General features: G+C 45.1%; 1 protein-coding gene across 9 annotated transcripts in view; it reads right to left on the bottom strand.

The window, feature by feature from the left end:
• The window catches only part of ccser1 (coiled-coil serine-rich protein 1), a 1,304,709-nt gene that overhangs the window by 939,321 nt on the left and 348,493 nt on the right, over positions 1-16,895 (bottom strand). For all 9 annotated transcript variants that reach the window (XM_068045908.1, XM_068045891.1, XM_068045926.1 and 6 more), the window contains one exon: positions 8,612-8,708. In XM_068045908.1, coding sequence (XP_067902009.1) covers positions 8,612-8,708 — 97 coding nt within the window. The remainder of the gene's footprint in view (positions 1-8,611; positions 8,709-16,895) is intronic.

Raw genomic sequence — 16,895 nt, 5'->3', positions numbered from 1 at the left:
CTCCAGAGACTTGAGCGTTTAAAACAGGCTGACTCGCAGTGTGGCCCCGAGGGAGTGCTGCACTGTCAGAGGTGCCGACAAGATATAAAACCGAAGCCCTGTCTGTCCTCTCAGGTGGACGTAAAGGATCCCACTGCACTATTCGAAGAAGAGCAGAGATATTCTCCCCAGTGTCCTGGTCAATATTTATCCCTCAATCCACATAACAGGTTATCTAGTCATTATCACATTGCAGTTTGTGTGACCTTGGCTGGTTGGCATCCTTCCATCTATGAAGATGATGGACACGCAGCAAACAATCCATTTTGGTATCGTCTCTTGGTGTACCTTTGCTGATGGCTGTGAAGGCCAATCCTTGAGAGGCAGGTTCTGCCACACGTGAAGCTGCCAAGTGGCGCAGTGAGTTGTTGTTTCTGACGTTGGTCCCTGTTGCCAAGCTACTGTATAACTGGTCATCGTCGTAGTACACAACAGTCCACAGGATGTGTTGCCATTTCCCTCTTTCGCCAGCGAGTGACTCCCAGGTGCGAGAGTCGAAATTTAGGGTCTTCATGTCACGCTTGCAAGCATCCTTGAAGCGGAACTTTGGGTGCCCCACTGGTCGTCTGGCCCCGGCTACCTCGCCATACAGAAAGTCTTTGGGTATGTAACTGTCTTCCATCCTGTGGACTTGTCCAATCCTTCAGATATACCCATAATGCGCTGCAGACAGTGAAGATGGAAATTATTGAGCTTCCTTTGCTGGTAGCTGTAAGTTGCCCATGTTTCACAGCCGTACAGCAAGGTGCTGAGAACACAGGCTTATAAACCATCAGCTTGGTCCCAAGGGTCAGCTTGGTGTTATCCTATGCATGTTTCGTGAGTTGGCCAAAGGCGGTAGCTGCTTTCCTTATGCATGTATCAAGCTCTTTATCAAGGGACAGATTGTCACCGTGGACCCAAGGTAGCAGAATTTGCTAACCACTTCCAGTGGGGTGTTAGTTGGTGTGATGAGGGACAGAGGTGCAACACCTTGTCCCATGACCACGGTTTTCTTGACGCTTATAGTCAAGGAAAACAGGTTACAGACATGGGAGAGACAGTCCATGAGTCTTTGTAGCTGAGTTACGTGTGAGCAACTAGTGCAGCATCATCAGTGTAGGGGAGTTCTCTGATCAGAACGCGACGTGTTTTTGTCCTCACTTTCAGCCTTGATAGATTGTAAAGCTTGCCGTCTAACCTAGTATGCAAGTAGACTCCTTCCATATCTGCAGTGAAGGTGAAGGTCAGGAGCATGGAGAAGATGATGCCAAATAGAGTGGGGGTTTGGACACAACCCTGTTTCATTCCATTCATCACTCCGAAACTGTCGCAAATGGAGCCATCAAACTGTACAGTGCATGCATGTTGTTATGGAAGGAGCAGCTGAGACTGAGGAGCTTTGGTGAACAGCTTATTTTTCCCAAAATCTTGTGGAGCATGGCTGTGCACAAATTGACTGCCACATTTCCTACTTTACAACAGTGACTACACATCAGTGCGAAAGATAAAGCTGAAGCATTTGCAACAATCTTCAGCCAGAAGTGCCGGGTTGATGATCCATCTCGGCCTCCTCCTGAAGTCCCCAGCATCACTGATGCCAATCTTCAGCCAATTTGATTCACTCCGCGTGATATCAATAAACAATTGAAGGCACTGGATACTGCAAAGGCTATGGGCTCTGACAACATTCCAGCAATAGTACTGAAGACCTGTGCTCCAGAACTTGCTGCACCCCTAGCCACGCTGTTCTAGTACAGCTACAACACTGGCATCTCCCCGGCAATGTGGAAAATTGCCCAGGTATGTCCTGTACACAAAAAGCAGGACAAGTCCAACCCGGTCAATTACCGCCCCATCAGCCTACTCTCAATCATCAGTAAAGTGATGGAAGGGGTCGTTGACAGTGCTATCAAGCGGCACTTCCTTAGCAATAACCTATGTCTATTTTGAAGGCAATGCATTTGCTTCAGAAAAGATAAATATCAGTTATTGTGCCTGACACTCTATAAGGATGTCAATTCCCTCTGTGAATGTTCTCCCCTCCAATAGCTAAGCTTCTACTGTAGCACTGTAATTATAATTTGCCGCAACTTAACCATAGGGAGAGTTTTCCTTTAACAGGGAGTTTGTTGGATCACAGCTAAACTGAAAGCCCCACTCACACTACAAATTTTACAATGTGCCAAGGTACAGAAATGTTATTCCAAAGTTCATTGAAATTTCTTTCAGGGAATATGAGGAGATTTATTTTTAGTCAACCTTATTTTGCATTTTTAAAACACACCAGATGAATGCTTTAAGGGTACGAGCTGCATAATTTCCAAATCAATGAATAATTTTGTCGAAGTGTTACTGCGTCAAATCTTTGCGCGCCAATTGGAAAATAATGAGGAAGTGAACCAATTCATTCCGAGAAGACAACACAGAATTAAAGCAGCTAACAATTGGTTTTCTTGGTACTGTAGCTAATTTAAAATGTTTTTTCAGCATGGTCACCATCTGGTGATGCTCCAATTCTTTGCCTTGTTTGGATACAGATTTATTTTTACAACCAGAGATGCAGATCTGCCTTCAAAATACAGACCAGCAAACTGCTCACTATTCTTCAATGCAGCATTTCTATTATTTGCATAACTCCAGTCAAATGCAAACAAAATGACGTTTTCCTAAACACAAGCACTGACTTGTTAACTTTTTAATCATTTTCTCAATTTGCTGATCAAAAGTAACTTGCTTCATTTACAAGGATAGATTGGGGAAGCTGGGGCTGTTCTCCTCAAAGAGAAAGTGAAAGGAGATTTGACAAGGGGTGTTCAAAATCATGAGGGGTCTAGACAGAGTAGATAGCGAGGAACTGTTAACATTCGCGAAAGGGTCGACAACCAAAGGACACAGATTTAAAGTCATTGGCAAAATTACCAAAGGCCACATGAGAAAAATGTTTTCGTGTAGCAAGTGGTTAGGATCTGGAATGCATGAGAGTATGGTTGAGGCAGATTCAATCGTGGCTTTTAAAACAGAATTGGATAAGCACCTTGAGGAAAACAAATTGCAAGGCTACAGGGAAAGAGGAGGCGAGCAGAACGAGCAAAAATCACTCTTGCAGAGTGCCAACATAAGCTTGAGTGGCTGAACAGCCTCCTTCTGTGCTCTGACCATTCTGTGTTTCTATACATTTCTTCTAATGAAAATATTAATCTATTCCCCTTTTATAATCAAATAAAACATAATCTATTGTAGAACTATAACTTTTTATTTATGCTACCTTTCTCAACGAATTGCATTCGTTTTATTGTCAAAATGCTGTATGGTTGCGAAAATCATTGTCCCAACAGAAATGAAGATGGCAGAGCAGTAGAAACGTCAGTTACTAACAGCTAGAATTCAATTTTTTGAAGTTGTAGGCTTGCGCTTTTTAAAAGGTTAACCTTGTATAATGTCTCCAGTGCAAACAGATTTTGACATGTGTGAGCGAATTCATCAACCACAATTTTCAATGCAATTAAACTTTGGACCGAAGCTTTATGAGAACTAAAATGTTACTTAAAATTGAAGCACAAAAATATTGGGGGAGTTAATACATTCTCGACAACATACTCCCATCTGTGTCTCACCACAACATGTGCAATTAGAGATAATTTCCTTCAGGCTATGTTTGGCTCAATAGTAGCACTCTTGCCTCCAAGTTAGAAGGTTATAGGTTCAAGCCTGCTCCTTCCAAGGACTTTTGCACATAATCATAGAATCATAGAAACGTTAAGGCACAGAAAGAGGCCACTTGGCCCATTGTGTCTGTGCCGGCCAAAAAAATGATCTACCTATTCTAATCCCATCCTCCCACACTTGGTCCATAGCCCTGCAGACCACAGCACCTGAGGTGCATATCCAGACTCCTTTTGAATGAGTTGAGGGTCTCTGCCTCAACTACCCTTTTAGGTAGTGAACTCCAGACCCCTACCACCCCCTGGGTGAAAAAGCTTTTCCTCATCTCCCCTCCAACTTTTCGACCAATCACTTTAAGTCTATACCCCCCTCATCACTGACCTCTCTGCTAAGGTGATTAGACCCTTCACCTCCACTCTAGGTTTGACCATAATTTTCCAGTCCCCACTGAACACAGGTGTGGCATCAGAGGACCGGAGAACCACCAACGCTGCACCCCCATTCAAAAAGGGAGCAAGGATAGACTGAACAATCATAGGCCAGTCAGTCCAACCCCAGCAGTGGGCAAACCACCAGAATCCACTAGGACAGGATAAACTGCCAGCCAGAAAGGCACAAGCCAACCAAGGAGAGTCAGCGTGGACCCGCCAAGGGAAGATCCCGCCCGAACAACTTGATCAAACTTCCCAAAGAAGCAACAAGGAAGATAGATGGGGGCAGCGCAGCCGGAGCGGTCCATACGGACCCCAGCAAGGCCCTTGACAAGGGACCACATGGCAGACCGGTCAAAAAAATAAAATCCCATGGGATCCAGGGAAACACAGCAAGGTGGACACAAAACTGGCTCAGTGGCAGGAAACAAAGGGCAACCGCCGATGGGTGCTCCAGCAACAGGAGGGCCGCCTCCAGCAGCGCCCCGCAGGGCCCAGCACTGGCCCCCCCGCGGTACACAACAACGACTTGAACACAAATGTAGGGAGCACGACCAAGAAGACAGCAGACGACACAAAGACCAGCTGCGTGGCAGACAGCAAGGAGGACAGCCGCAGGCCAGAGGAAGACACCGATGGTCTGGCCAGATGGGCAAAGAAGCGGCAAATGGAACAAAGCCTGAAGAAGTGCGAGACAACGCACCCGGGGAGGCCAAACAATGCAAAGGAACACACGACCAATGGGTAAACACAAAGAAGTGCAGAGGAAGCAAAGGATCCTGGAGCGAACGTTCACAGTTCCTGAAAGCATTAGGACAGATCGACAAGGCGGCCAAGAAGGCACATGGAACCCCTTCCTAAGTTGATGTTCTCGTCTAGACCTCAGGGAAAGCTGCACGATCAGAAGTGCTGCTTTTTGGATGAGGCATTAAACAAAAGGTTCCATCTGCCTGTACAGTTGGGCACAAGATACCCCATGATATCAATTGAAGAGGAACAGTTCAGTTGGCTAATATTTAACCCTCAAACTACACCACTACATCAAATAAACTGGCCCTTGATAAGTCATGGCTCAGGAATAGAAGTTATACTAATAGGATTAGATGAAGTCAGGTTGAAGGAAGGGTTTGAAACATAAACATCTATATGGGCTAGTTGGTTCAAGCGGCCTGTTTCTGTTCTATAAATACTCGGTCTGCAGTTTTAGGATGTGGATTCAGTTCAGAACTATCCCTACTGAATTCAATAGGCGGCACAGTGGCGCAGTGGTTAGCACTGCAGCCTCACAGCTCCAGCGACCCAGGTTCAGTTCTGCGTACTGCCTGTGCGGAGTTAGCAAGTTCTCCCTGTGACTGCGTGGGTTTCCGCTGGGTGCTCTGGTTTCCTCCCACAGTCAAAGACTTGCAGGTTGATAGGTAAATTGGCCATTGTAAATTGCCCCTAGTGTAGGTAGGTGGTGGGAGAAGGGTGGAGATGTGGTAGGGAATATGGGATTAATGTAGGATTAGTATAAATGGGTGGTTGATGGTCAGCACAGACTCGGTGGGCCGAAGGCCTGTTTCAGTGCTGTTTCTCTGACTCTAATATCCCCAGTGTGTAGTATGGTATATGTGCTATCTTTTAGACCAGCTAAATCTTGCAGACTAGTATAAAAGCAAAATACTGCGGATGCTGCAGACAAGGGTGGTGCTGTTGTTGTATGGTGTACCGACCTCTACCTTGCAGAAGCTAAACGCCAACTCACGGACACTTCTTCCTCCCTCCTTCTGGACCATGACCCCACCGCCAAACGTCAAGCCACCGTCCAAAGGACTGTCAATGACCTCATCTCCTCTGGAGATCTTCCCTCTACAGCTTCCAACCTCATAGTCCCGCAACCCCGGACAGCCCGCTTCTACCTCCTTCCCAAAATCCACAAACGGGACTGTCCCGGCAGACCCATTGTGTCAGCCTGCTCCTGCCCCACTGAACTTATTTCTTCCTATCTTGACTCTATCTTTTCTCCGCTGGTCCAGTCTCTTCCCACCTACATCCGTGACTCTTCTGATGTCCTACGTCATTTTGGCAATTTTAGTTTCCTGGTCCCAACCGCCTCCTCTTCACTATGGACGTCCAATCGCTCTACACCTCCGTCCCCCACCAGGATGGTTTGAGGGCTCTCCACTTCTTCCTGGAACAGAGGCCCAACCAGTCCCCATCCACCACCACCCTCCTCCGCCTGGCTGAACTTGTTCTCACATTGAACAACTTCTCCTTCAACTCCACGCACTTCCTTCAAGTAAAAGGTGTCGCTATGGGTACCCGCATGGGTCCCAGTTATGCCTGTCTTTTTGTGGGATATGTCGATCATTCTTTGTTCCAGTCCTACTCAGGTCCCCTCCCCCAACTCTTTTTCCGGTACATTAATGACTGTATCGGTGCCGTTTCCTGCTCCCGCCCCGAACTGGAAAACTTTATCAACTTTGCTTCCAATTTCCACCCTTCTCTCACCTTTACATGGTCCATCTCTGACACTTCCCTTCCCTTCCTCAACTTCTCTGTCTCCATCTCTGGGGATAGGTTGTCTACTAATATCCATTATAAGCCCATTGACTCCCACAGCTACCTCGACTACACTTCTTCACACCCTACCTCCTGTAAGGACTCCATTCCATTCTCCCAGTTTCTCCGTCTCCGACGCATCTGCTCTGATAATGCTACGTTCCATGACTGCTTCTGATATGACCTCCTTTTTCCTCAACCGAGGATTTCCCCCCACTGTGGTTGACAGGGCCCTCAACCGTGTCCGGCCCATTTCCCGCACCTCTACCCTCACCCCTTCCCCTCCCTCCCAGAACTGTGACAGGATTCCCCTTGTCATCACTTTCAACCCCATCAGCCTCCATAGCCAAAGGATCATCCTCCGCCATTTCCGTCACCTCCAGCGTGATGCCACTACCAAACGCATCTTCCCCTCCCTTCCCGTCAGCATTCCGAAGGGATCGTTCCCTCCATGATACCCTGGTCCACTCCTCCATTACCCCCACCACCTCGTCCCCGTCCCATGGCAGCTTCCCCTGCAATCGCTGGAGGTGTAATACCTGCCCATTTACCTCCTCTCTGCTCGCTATCCCAGGCCCCAAACACTCCTTTCAGGTGAAGCAGCAATTTACTTGTACTTCTTTCAATGTAGTATACTGTATTCGCTGCTCACAATGTGGTCTCCTCTACATTGGGGAGACCAAGCGCAGACTGGGTGACTGCTTTGCGGAACATCTCCGCTCAGTCCGCAAGCAGGACACTGAGCTTCCGGTTGCTTGCCATTTCAACACTCCCCCCTGCTCTCATGCTCACATCTCTGTCCTGGGATTGCTGCAGTGTTCCAGTGAACATCAACGCAAGCTCGAGGAACAGCATCTCATCTACCGATTAGGCACACTACAGCCTGCCGGACTGAACATTGAGTTCAATAATTTCAGAGCATGACAGCCCCCCATTTTACTTTCATTTTTAGTTATTTTTTCTTTTTTTCTTTTTTCATTTTTTACAATCCTTTTTTTTGCATTTACTTCATTTCATCTTAGTTTGTTCAGTTTGCTTACCCACTGTTTTTTTTCAGGTTTGCACTTGCTGCTGTTCAATATTCAGTCCGTTAACACCTAATCTGTACTAATGCTTTGTCTTTCAACACACCATTAACATATTGTTTGCCTTTGCTCCATGACCTTTTGGTCAGCTATGTGGCCTTGTCCAATCTACACCTTCTCCTTTGTTATCTCTTGCCCCACCCCCACCTCACTTCTTTATAACCTGTGACTTTTCTAATATTTGTCAGTTCCGAAGAAGGGTCACTGACCCGAAACGTTAACTCTGCTTCTCTTTTCACAGATGCTGCCAGACCTGCTGAGTGGTTCCAGCATTTCTTGTTTTTATTCTTGCAAACTAGTGCCCTCTTTGAGGAAGACAACTCAAGTATGGGATAAATGACTAACAGCTAGAACACAATTCATTTCTGGTTTGTTATTATCACACCTAGTCACAGCTCGTAACCCATTTTAGCATTTCGATAAACATATGTCATTCGATTGGCTAATAAATATTTTTCTTTCATATTTATATTATATTTAGAGATACAGCACTGAAATAGGCCCTTCGGCCCACTGAGTCTGTGCTGACCAACAACCACCCATTTATACTAATCCTACATTCCCTACCACAATCCCACCTACACTAAGGGCAATTTACAATGGCCAATTTACCTATCACCCTGAAAGTCTTTGGCTGTGGGAGGAAACTGGAGCACCCGGCAGAAACCCATGCGGTCACAGGGAGAACATGCAAACTCCGCACAGGCAGTACCCAGAATCGAACCCGGGTCCCTGGAACTGTGAGGCTGCGGTGCTAACCAATGTGCCACTGTGCTGCCCCAAATCTGCAGTCAACTAGATTAGTTAAAGCAATCAGAAGCAAAGCTAGTAACCTACAACAAGCGATAGGCCATGTGATCAGTAACTCACTCTTTCGAAGTCTCTGGGAGCTTCATCTTGAGTTCAGCTGGTACATGCAGAATCTCCACACACGATTTAATGGAGTGGTTTGAGTCCTCACGGTACACTGAAAAGATAATTGAAGCATCAGTAATTATTTTTCCCCAGACACGGAGCTCTGATGAAGGGTTACGCAAAACCTTAACCTTTCTTTTTTGGATGCTGATTGCTTTGTGTGCATTTTCAGCATTTTCTGTTTATCTATTACATTATTGTAAAGTAAATGGTGCTTAATGCATACAATATGAGAATTAGCACATGCAAATAAAAGTGAATCCTCAACAGAACTTCTTTCTAAAGTCAAAGTTAATACTTCTCAGCAGCAAATGTTCCCTCCCAGTAATTATTTAGCAGAAGAAATTTAGATAGGAGCCAATGTTTTCAGCTGTTGTCTGATAGATCTCATGTGGGGCTTGAATAATTTGTAATAACCAAAAGGTCTCTCGCTGTTAATTTAATTCCTATTACAACCTACATCTACTGTGTTTCAATTAAGCTGCCACCATCCAGCACCATGCCATAATCTTTCAACGTATAATGTTTTTGTATAATAATTATTAAAATGGTATTGTGCATGAACCATAACATTGTTACGTGAACAGGTATAGACAGTGTTAGAAAACATCTTATGGGAGTGCTCACAAGGTCAACTCCACTCTAATTAAAATAGTGAAGGCAGCAATATGGTGTTTCAGCCTCAGTGCTGAGAAGACCAGGTCAATAATTCTGTTAGATAAGAGGGCTGTGATGGATGCCACATAACACGGCTTTGTTAGCCTTCAGGTACAATTGTTCAGCTTAGCTGCTTGCTAACCTCAGTTAGTCAGGCGGACAGTAACAGTGGAAAAAATGGCTGACAGAAGAATGGGACTACTCAAGAAAGCTCAATCTTCCTGGTCTCCATTTGCAAATATTCGACAGACTCTCAACCCACACAATGAAGAGAGAAAAAAAAATACCCTGATTAGGAGTACGCTGAAGAGAAAACAACTCTTTGGCCTGGGCTTAGTATAGACCAAAACCATGCCATGTAGTCTGCTCAGTGTCAGAGCCCTTTTCCCCCAAATTGAAGAGATATAACTGGTCTACCAATTCCTGTACAATATTAGGAGTGGAGCATGAAAACAAAGTGTTGCATTTACTTAAGCTAGATCTCTGTGCTTGTGCCAGCAACAAAAGGGTTGGATTGGACATTAGTTTAAGTACACTGTCCGAGGTCTCCATGGTGATTAGGTGCTGGATCAGTTTATCTCAGTCAGGGCAGGGGGCAGGTGCACTTTGTAGATTATTGGACTTATTTGGAATATTGTGTAAAATGTTGGTGCCTTATGGTATAAGGACATTGGTGTCTTGGAAAGAGTCAGGACAGAGCAGCAAGGATGGTTTGAAGATTTGGGGCTCTTAAGTTATGCGGACAGATAAAACTGAAGCTGCTCCACATGTGGAAAGAAGGTTCAATCAGAGGATTCATGGTGCAGATTGTTATATTTCTAGACAGATGAATAATGTAGATATCACAAAGTCTTTGCTCAACCCTGCTTCATTAGCTCTGTGACCAATTTCTTTATGCGTCTGTGAAACACCCTGAAATTTTTTCTACGTTCTCGGTGTTATATGAATGCAACTTGTTGTGCACAAAAATGGATTGAGGGCATTGCGTCATGCGATGCTAGTGTTTATTGGGAAATTGGCCATTAAAGTAAGAGTATCCACTTTACAAGATGCAAGGTCTAGGGGGCACCAATAAAACCTTATCACGGAAGGCGGCTGTTTTCCAAACACTGCTGTCTTTTCATTGTTGAAATGGAGAGCAACTCCAGCTTATCCAAATGAGATGAGGCCTTCTTTCATCTGATGAACAAAAGGGATCCTTATGTCAAAGTGGAACGATCAAGAACATTGGTGGCAGCTTCTGAGAACCCTACATGCCTCCCATTCTGGCTTCTCGTAAATTCCTAGCTTACTTTCGCCCACTATTGCTAGTCATGCTTTCAGCTGTCGAAGTGCTAAGCTCGTAAACCTCCCCAATCTCTCTTCACTTAAGATGCTCCTTAAAACCTACCGCTGACCTATTGGTCATCTGCACATATCTCATTTTTTTAAATCTTTCATGGGATGTGGGTGCCATTGGCAAGGCCAGTATATGTTGCCCATCCCTAACTGTCCTTGTTGCCCATCCCTGGCTTGCTAGGCCATTTCAGAGGACAGTTAAGAGTCAACCACATTGCTGTGGGTCTGGAGTCACATTTAGGCCAGACCAGGTAAGGACAGCAGATTTCCTTCCCTAAAGGACATTAGTGAACCAGATAGGTTTTTACAAAAATTGATAATAGTTTCATGGCACTATTACTGAGCTTAGCTTTCAATTCCAGATTTTTTTAAATGAATGTATTGAATATAAATTCCAGCAGCTGCCTTGGTGGGATTTGAACCCATGTCCCCAGGTCATTATCCCAGGTCTCCAGAGTACTAGTCCAGTGATATTACCACTACGCCATCGTCTCCCATGAGCATTATTCAGCTCGGTATCAAACCTTGTCTGATTACGCTACTATGAAATGCCTTGGGATGCTCCAATATGGCAAAGGCGCTATATAAATGGAAGTTGTTATTTTTACAGCAGCAGAGTCTTACTGACATCAATTTTAGCCTTAAAGAAAATAAAGTTGTCATCCCAACCATCCTTTTGGGCATAAACTTACAGCAAAAACTAACTATATAACACAGCACTAAACTGGTAATCTTACAAATGTGACCAGGATAAGGAATGAAAATGGCAAGGGGTAATTAATTTGAGTTTAAGGCCTGAACGGAGTTAAAAGTGCTTTCGTATGCACCTAATATGTATAAGCTTTGAGCCTGGAATGCTTTGTAATCACTCAAGATAAAGACCACAAAATTCACCAAAAGAAATAATATCTTTGTGAAAATAACTGAATTCTTATTGTGCTCATAATTAGAATCAAGAATGAATAGTCAATGCAATCATAGTGCCAACATTCGATTTAAATAAAACCAATCTAAAGGATGTATAATACTCCAATTTGCTTAACTTTGCTGTAAAATGGAACGCTTGGGGGGGAGGAATATGCTACACCAGCAAATATTATTATAGATACATTTATTTTACATTAGGTGGAGATTTTTTATGTAGGTGCAAGAGATGTAGTTGGTTTAGAAAATTATAATCTAATGAAGCACACTGAAAAGAAGGTTGCCTCTTTAGGTATCCATATCCTTCCATCCAAGACAATGGTCTGAATTTTACCAGCCTATTGGAGAGGGGCTTGGAGGTGAGAGTGTTGAAAATATGGCGGGAGAAGGTGTCGGTAGGGGAGCCCGACATCTTCCCACTGCCATGCCATAAGGTAGATATGACCCGAGGGCCTGATGGGATCTACCCTAGAATACTGAGGGAGGCAAGGGAAGAAATTGCTGAGGCCTTGACAGAAATCTTTGCATCCTCATTGGCGACAGGTGAGGTCCCAGAGGACTGGAGAATAGCCAATGTTGTTCCTTTGTTTAAGAAGGGTGGCAAGGATAATCCAGGAAATTATAGGCCGGTGAGCCTTACGTCAGTGGTAGGGAAACTATTAGAGAGGATTATTCGGGACAGGATTTACTCCCATTTGGAAACAAACGAACTTATTAGCGAGAGACAGCATGGTTTTGTGAAGGGGAGGTCGTGTCTTATTAATTTGATTGAGTTTTTTGAGGAAGTGACGAAGATGATTGATGAAGGAGGGGCAGTGGATGTTATCTATATGGACTTTAGTAAAGCCTTTGACAAGGTCCCGCATGGCAGACTGGTACAAAGGGTGAAGTCACACGGGATCAGAGGTGAGCTGGCAAGATGGATACAGAACTGGCTCGGTCATAGAAGACAGAGGGTATCAGTGGATGGATGTTTTTCTGAATGGAGGGACATGACTAGTGGTGTTCGGCAGGGATCAATGCTGGGACCTTTGCTGTTTGTAGTATATAGAAATGATTTGGAGGAAAATGTAGCTGGTCTGATTAGTAAGTTTGCAGACGACACAAAGGTTGGTGGAGGTGCGGATAATGATGAGGATTGTCACAGGATACAGCAGGATATAGATCAGTTGGAGACTTGGGTGGAGAAATGGCAGATGGAGTTTAATCCGGACAAATGTGAGGTAATGCATTTTGGAAGGTCTAATGCAGGTGGGAGGTATACAGTAAATGGCAGAACCCTTAGGAGTATTGACAGGCAAAGAGATCTGGGCGTACATGTCCACAGGTCACTGAAAGTGGCAACGCAGGTGGATAAGGTAGTCAAGAAGGCATACGGCATGCTTGCCTAATTCAGTCGGGGCATAGAGTATAAAAATTGGCAAGTCATGTTGCAGCTGTACAGAACCTTAGTTAGGCCACACTTGGAATATTGCGTGCAATTCTGGTCGCCACACTATCAGAAGGACGTGGAGGCTTGAGAGAGGGTACAGAGGAGGTTTACCAGGATGTTGCCTGGTCTGGAGGGCATTAGCTATGAGGAGAGGTTGGAAAAACTCGGATTGCTTTCACTGGAACAACGGAGGTGGAGGGGCGACATGATAGAGGTTTACAAAGTTATGAGCGGCATGGACAGAGTGGATAGTCAGAAGCTTTTTCCCAGGGTGGAAGAGTCAGTTACTAGGGGACATAGGTTTAAGGTGCGAGGGGCAAAGTTTAGAGGGGATGTGCGAGGCAAGTTTTTTTACACAGAGGGTGGTGAGTGCCTGGAACTTGCTGCCAGGGGAGGTGGTGGAAGCAGATACGATAGCGACATTTAAGAGACATCTTGACAAATACATGAATAGGAAGGGAATAGAGGGATATGGGCCCCACAAGTGCAGAAGGTGTTAGTTTAGGCAGGCATCAAGATCGGTGCAGGCTTGGAGGGCCGAATGGCCTGTTCCTGTGCTGTACTGTTCTTTGTTGTTATTGCCAATGGTGGGAACTGTGGCGGTGCGGCCACTGGTCTGATGGCCACTTGAGCCACTCAAGTGGCCAATTAAGGGCCACTTCCTGCCTCCCCAGGCACTTTGCCTGGGTCAGGAGGGTCCACCACTGAATAGGGAAACCACCGGATAAATCCTGGAGGCCTCGCAGTGGGTTCCTTGAAAGGGGCCCTCCTTTATCAGCACTCCATGGCTTTGGAGGGGCGCCCCCTCCCCAGCGGGAATGGCTGCCCCTGTGGCAACAGTGCTGCCAGTGCACCATGGGACCCCACCCCCACTTTATTGCCAGGGGCTGCCTGCCTGGCTGCAGCACTTACCCTCCAACCCAACTCGCTTGTCTTCGAGAATGCCCTGCTATTGAGTCATTATCTCCCTGGCGCTGCAGCCTCAGCACTGGCCCCGGTATTGATGACACTCCTGGGGTTGCCGAGCTGCCAGCCCTCTGATTGGGCCTGCAGCTCTTGGGGGAGGGCCACCATCCTTAATTGGATGGGAGCCCCGATGGCAGCCGCCAGCAATATGCCGCCCACTGAAGTGGGGTTATCTCCTACTTTTGGCCTGGGCGGCAGGACTTCCAGGTAAGTGGCAAGATTCAGCCCAATATTATTAAGTGTGAGAAGCATTCATCAAAAAACACCATCACTATCTGAGACACAGAGGGAAGATTTTAACGGGAGGGCAAGATTGGTGTGTGGAGGGCCCAAAGCAGTTGGTGCAACAGAAGTTCGATACCCCACTTGAAGCCAGTGGAAGGGAGTGGGAATTGAAGCTAGGAGCTAGCTGCCATCATGGACCCAAAGCTATAGTCCTCTGCACAAGGTACATGCTGGGGATGTGGAGGAAGTGGGTCCAAAAGGATGCCAGTGTAGTTAGAGTTGGGGTATGGGAGGCCCAAGGAATCTTTCCAGTGCTTAAAGACAACAACAAAAAAGGGGCTAATTTAACTTGGTCTCTTCTGGTTGCTCAGCTGCATCCTGCCTCTGTCTCTGATGGGTTTGACACTGCTTAGGTACCACACCACCTTCCCCCCCCCACCATCCCCATCCCACCAAAGCCTTTGCTAAAGTCACGTTAGGGCACGAATAACGTCACTGGCCTCTGAATTTTACTTGACTATTCGGTGCTTGCCTGCCCACAGCAGGAGCATTGACTGACTTCCAATTCAGCAAAGTGTAAAATGCAGTCGGGTGGGAACAGTATGACCTTATTCCAGAAAGTATAATTTATCGCTTTTAACCCCATCCACGCACCAAGTCTGTCAAGTGATCTGCGAGAGCTTTCCAGGTCATGATAATTACTATTGCAATCTCTCCAGCTGGGAGATTTGTTGGCCGTGAATTTCCATAGGGGTCTCATGATCAATGCTACAAGTTTAGCAGAATTCCCGGAGAAACGATGAAAACCCCCACCCTGGAGATTCCAAGTCTTTGTGCTTATGTAGGTGTCTGCCTTCACTCAGTGGTCACACTCTTCCCTCTGAAAGTTGGAAAATCATGGGTTCAAGCCCCAGTCCAAGACATGAGCAAATAATCTGGGCTACTCTTCCCAGTGCAATAGAGAGAGAGCTGCCGCCTTTGGATGAGACATTAACCTAAGGATCCTTCCTCGCTGTCAAGAGGATATAAAAGATCCCATGGCACTAAACAAAAAAGAGGTGAGTTTTCCTGGTGACCACATCAATATTTATCCCTCGACCATCATCATTAAAAAAAATACTGGTTATTTATCTCATTGCTGTTTGTGGGAATTTGCTGTGAGCAAATTGGTTGTCACATTTCCTACATTACAACAGTGACTACACTCAAAAAATGTTGTTCATTCCTGTAAAGAACGTCAGGACATCCTGAGTTCATACAAGGTGGAATATCAATACAAGTTCTTTCTTCCCCTTTCACCCCTGGGAGCTGAGTTCAAATTCAGTTCTGGCTGACTATCTAACGGCTTTAAAAGACCTAAGTGTTTGGACAATCCCAATGAACTACCTAGTAGGTGTGAGCCTAGAGCAAAGATATACCTACCCCCAGTGTAAAACTAAATTGGCAATATTACTCACAAAGGCTATAAAAGGTCACTGGTGTGGGAAAGGCAAATGTCATTATGATATAGTGGGGTGAAAGGGAGCATTCTTCTGTATCTAGTCTTAATGGTGTTTAATGCTTAAACAATGCAAAAAAAGCAACAGTTCCTTGGCACTGACAATCGTACTTGCGATAAGCAAAGATCTCATCAAGAGGTAATAAAGAAAAAGCAAAGGTTACCTTGCATGCATTTTGCATGAAACATGTTTTTTTTTGCCAAGGAAATGTTTCCGAATATAATCTCATTAAGTGAGGATTAGTCACAGAGTTTATTTATACCTAACACAACAGTAAGCGAGTACATTCTGCCATGTTTAAATCTAGTTAACAAGCGCTACGCTATGTATTACGCCAGTACTAAAGGAGTGCTGAGTGTCGGAGTTTCTGCGTCTCAGATGAGATGTTAAACCGAGGCCCCACCTGCCCCCTCAGTTGGATGCAAAAGATCCATTATTTTGAACAGCGGGGGTGTTTTCCCCTGAGTCCTAGTCAACATTTATCCTGCAACCAGCATCACTTAACCAAATTATCTGGTCATTATCACATTGCTGTTTGTGTCCTTGCTATGCACAATTTGGTTGCCGTGTTTCCAAATTAGAATAATGACTACACTTCTAAAGTACTTCTTTGGCTGTAAAGCACTTTTGAACTCCCTGAGGTTGTGAAACACATGCAAGTCTTTCTTTCAGTGGCTGTTTAATCAGTGAAATATCTGAGTTCACATTCTGAAACAACTCAGGCATCATAGTCCCCACTTTGGATTTTCACAAGAAAATAGAATCCTTTGACTTCAAAGACCTCCCAAGAAACAAGCTAACAATTCTGTTTGCACGTGTTGCCAATCAGATGTTACATTATCACACTTGCACCCCGCATAAATAAAAACAGAAAAAATTAAACCAGTCAAAGATATGTATCTCAAAGTTCCTCCGTGGACATATATGAAAAGGTGCAAGATAGCATGGGCATGTAGAAAACACTGGATGCTATATTGCAAAATATTTTAGTGTATCCCTCAATCATTATTCACTGCATAAGCTCCTTGCACTTGGTTCCAGAAACACCTGCAAGTGTGCATTGCCTGAGAATGATAGCCTCAAGAGCAGTCATTTTCTGCTGTTATTCCATTCGGGCAATGATGTGAGGAATAAGTGCATCTGTTGGTCATTAAAAAAGATTATTCAAATGTAAGTCTTCATTAACTGTCTCTACTCA

This window comes from Heterodontus francisci, chromosome 1 (genome assembly GCF_036365525.1).
Source record: "Heterodontus francisci isolate sHetFra1 chromosome 1, sHetFra1.hap1, whole genome shotgun sequence".
NCBI lineage: Eukaryota > Metazoa > Chordata > Chondrichthyes > Heterodontiformes > Heterodontidae > Heterodontus > Heterodontus francisci.
Note: the sequence above shows the minus strand (reverse complement) of the source record. Positions and strands in the feature narration are given on the sequence as shown.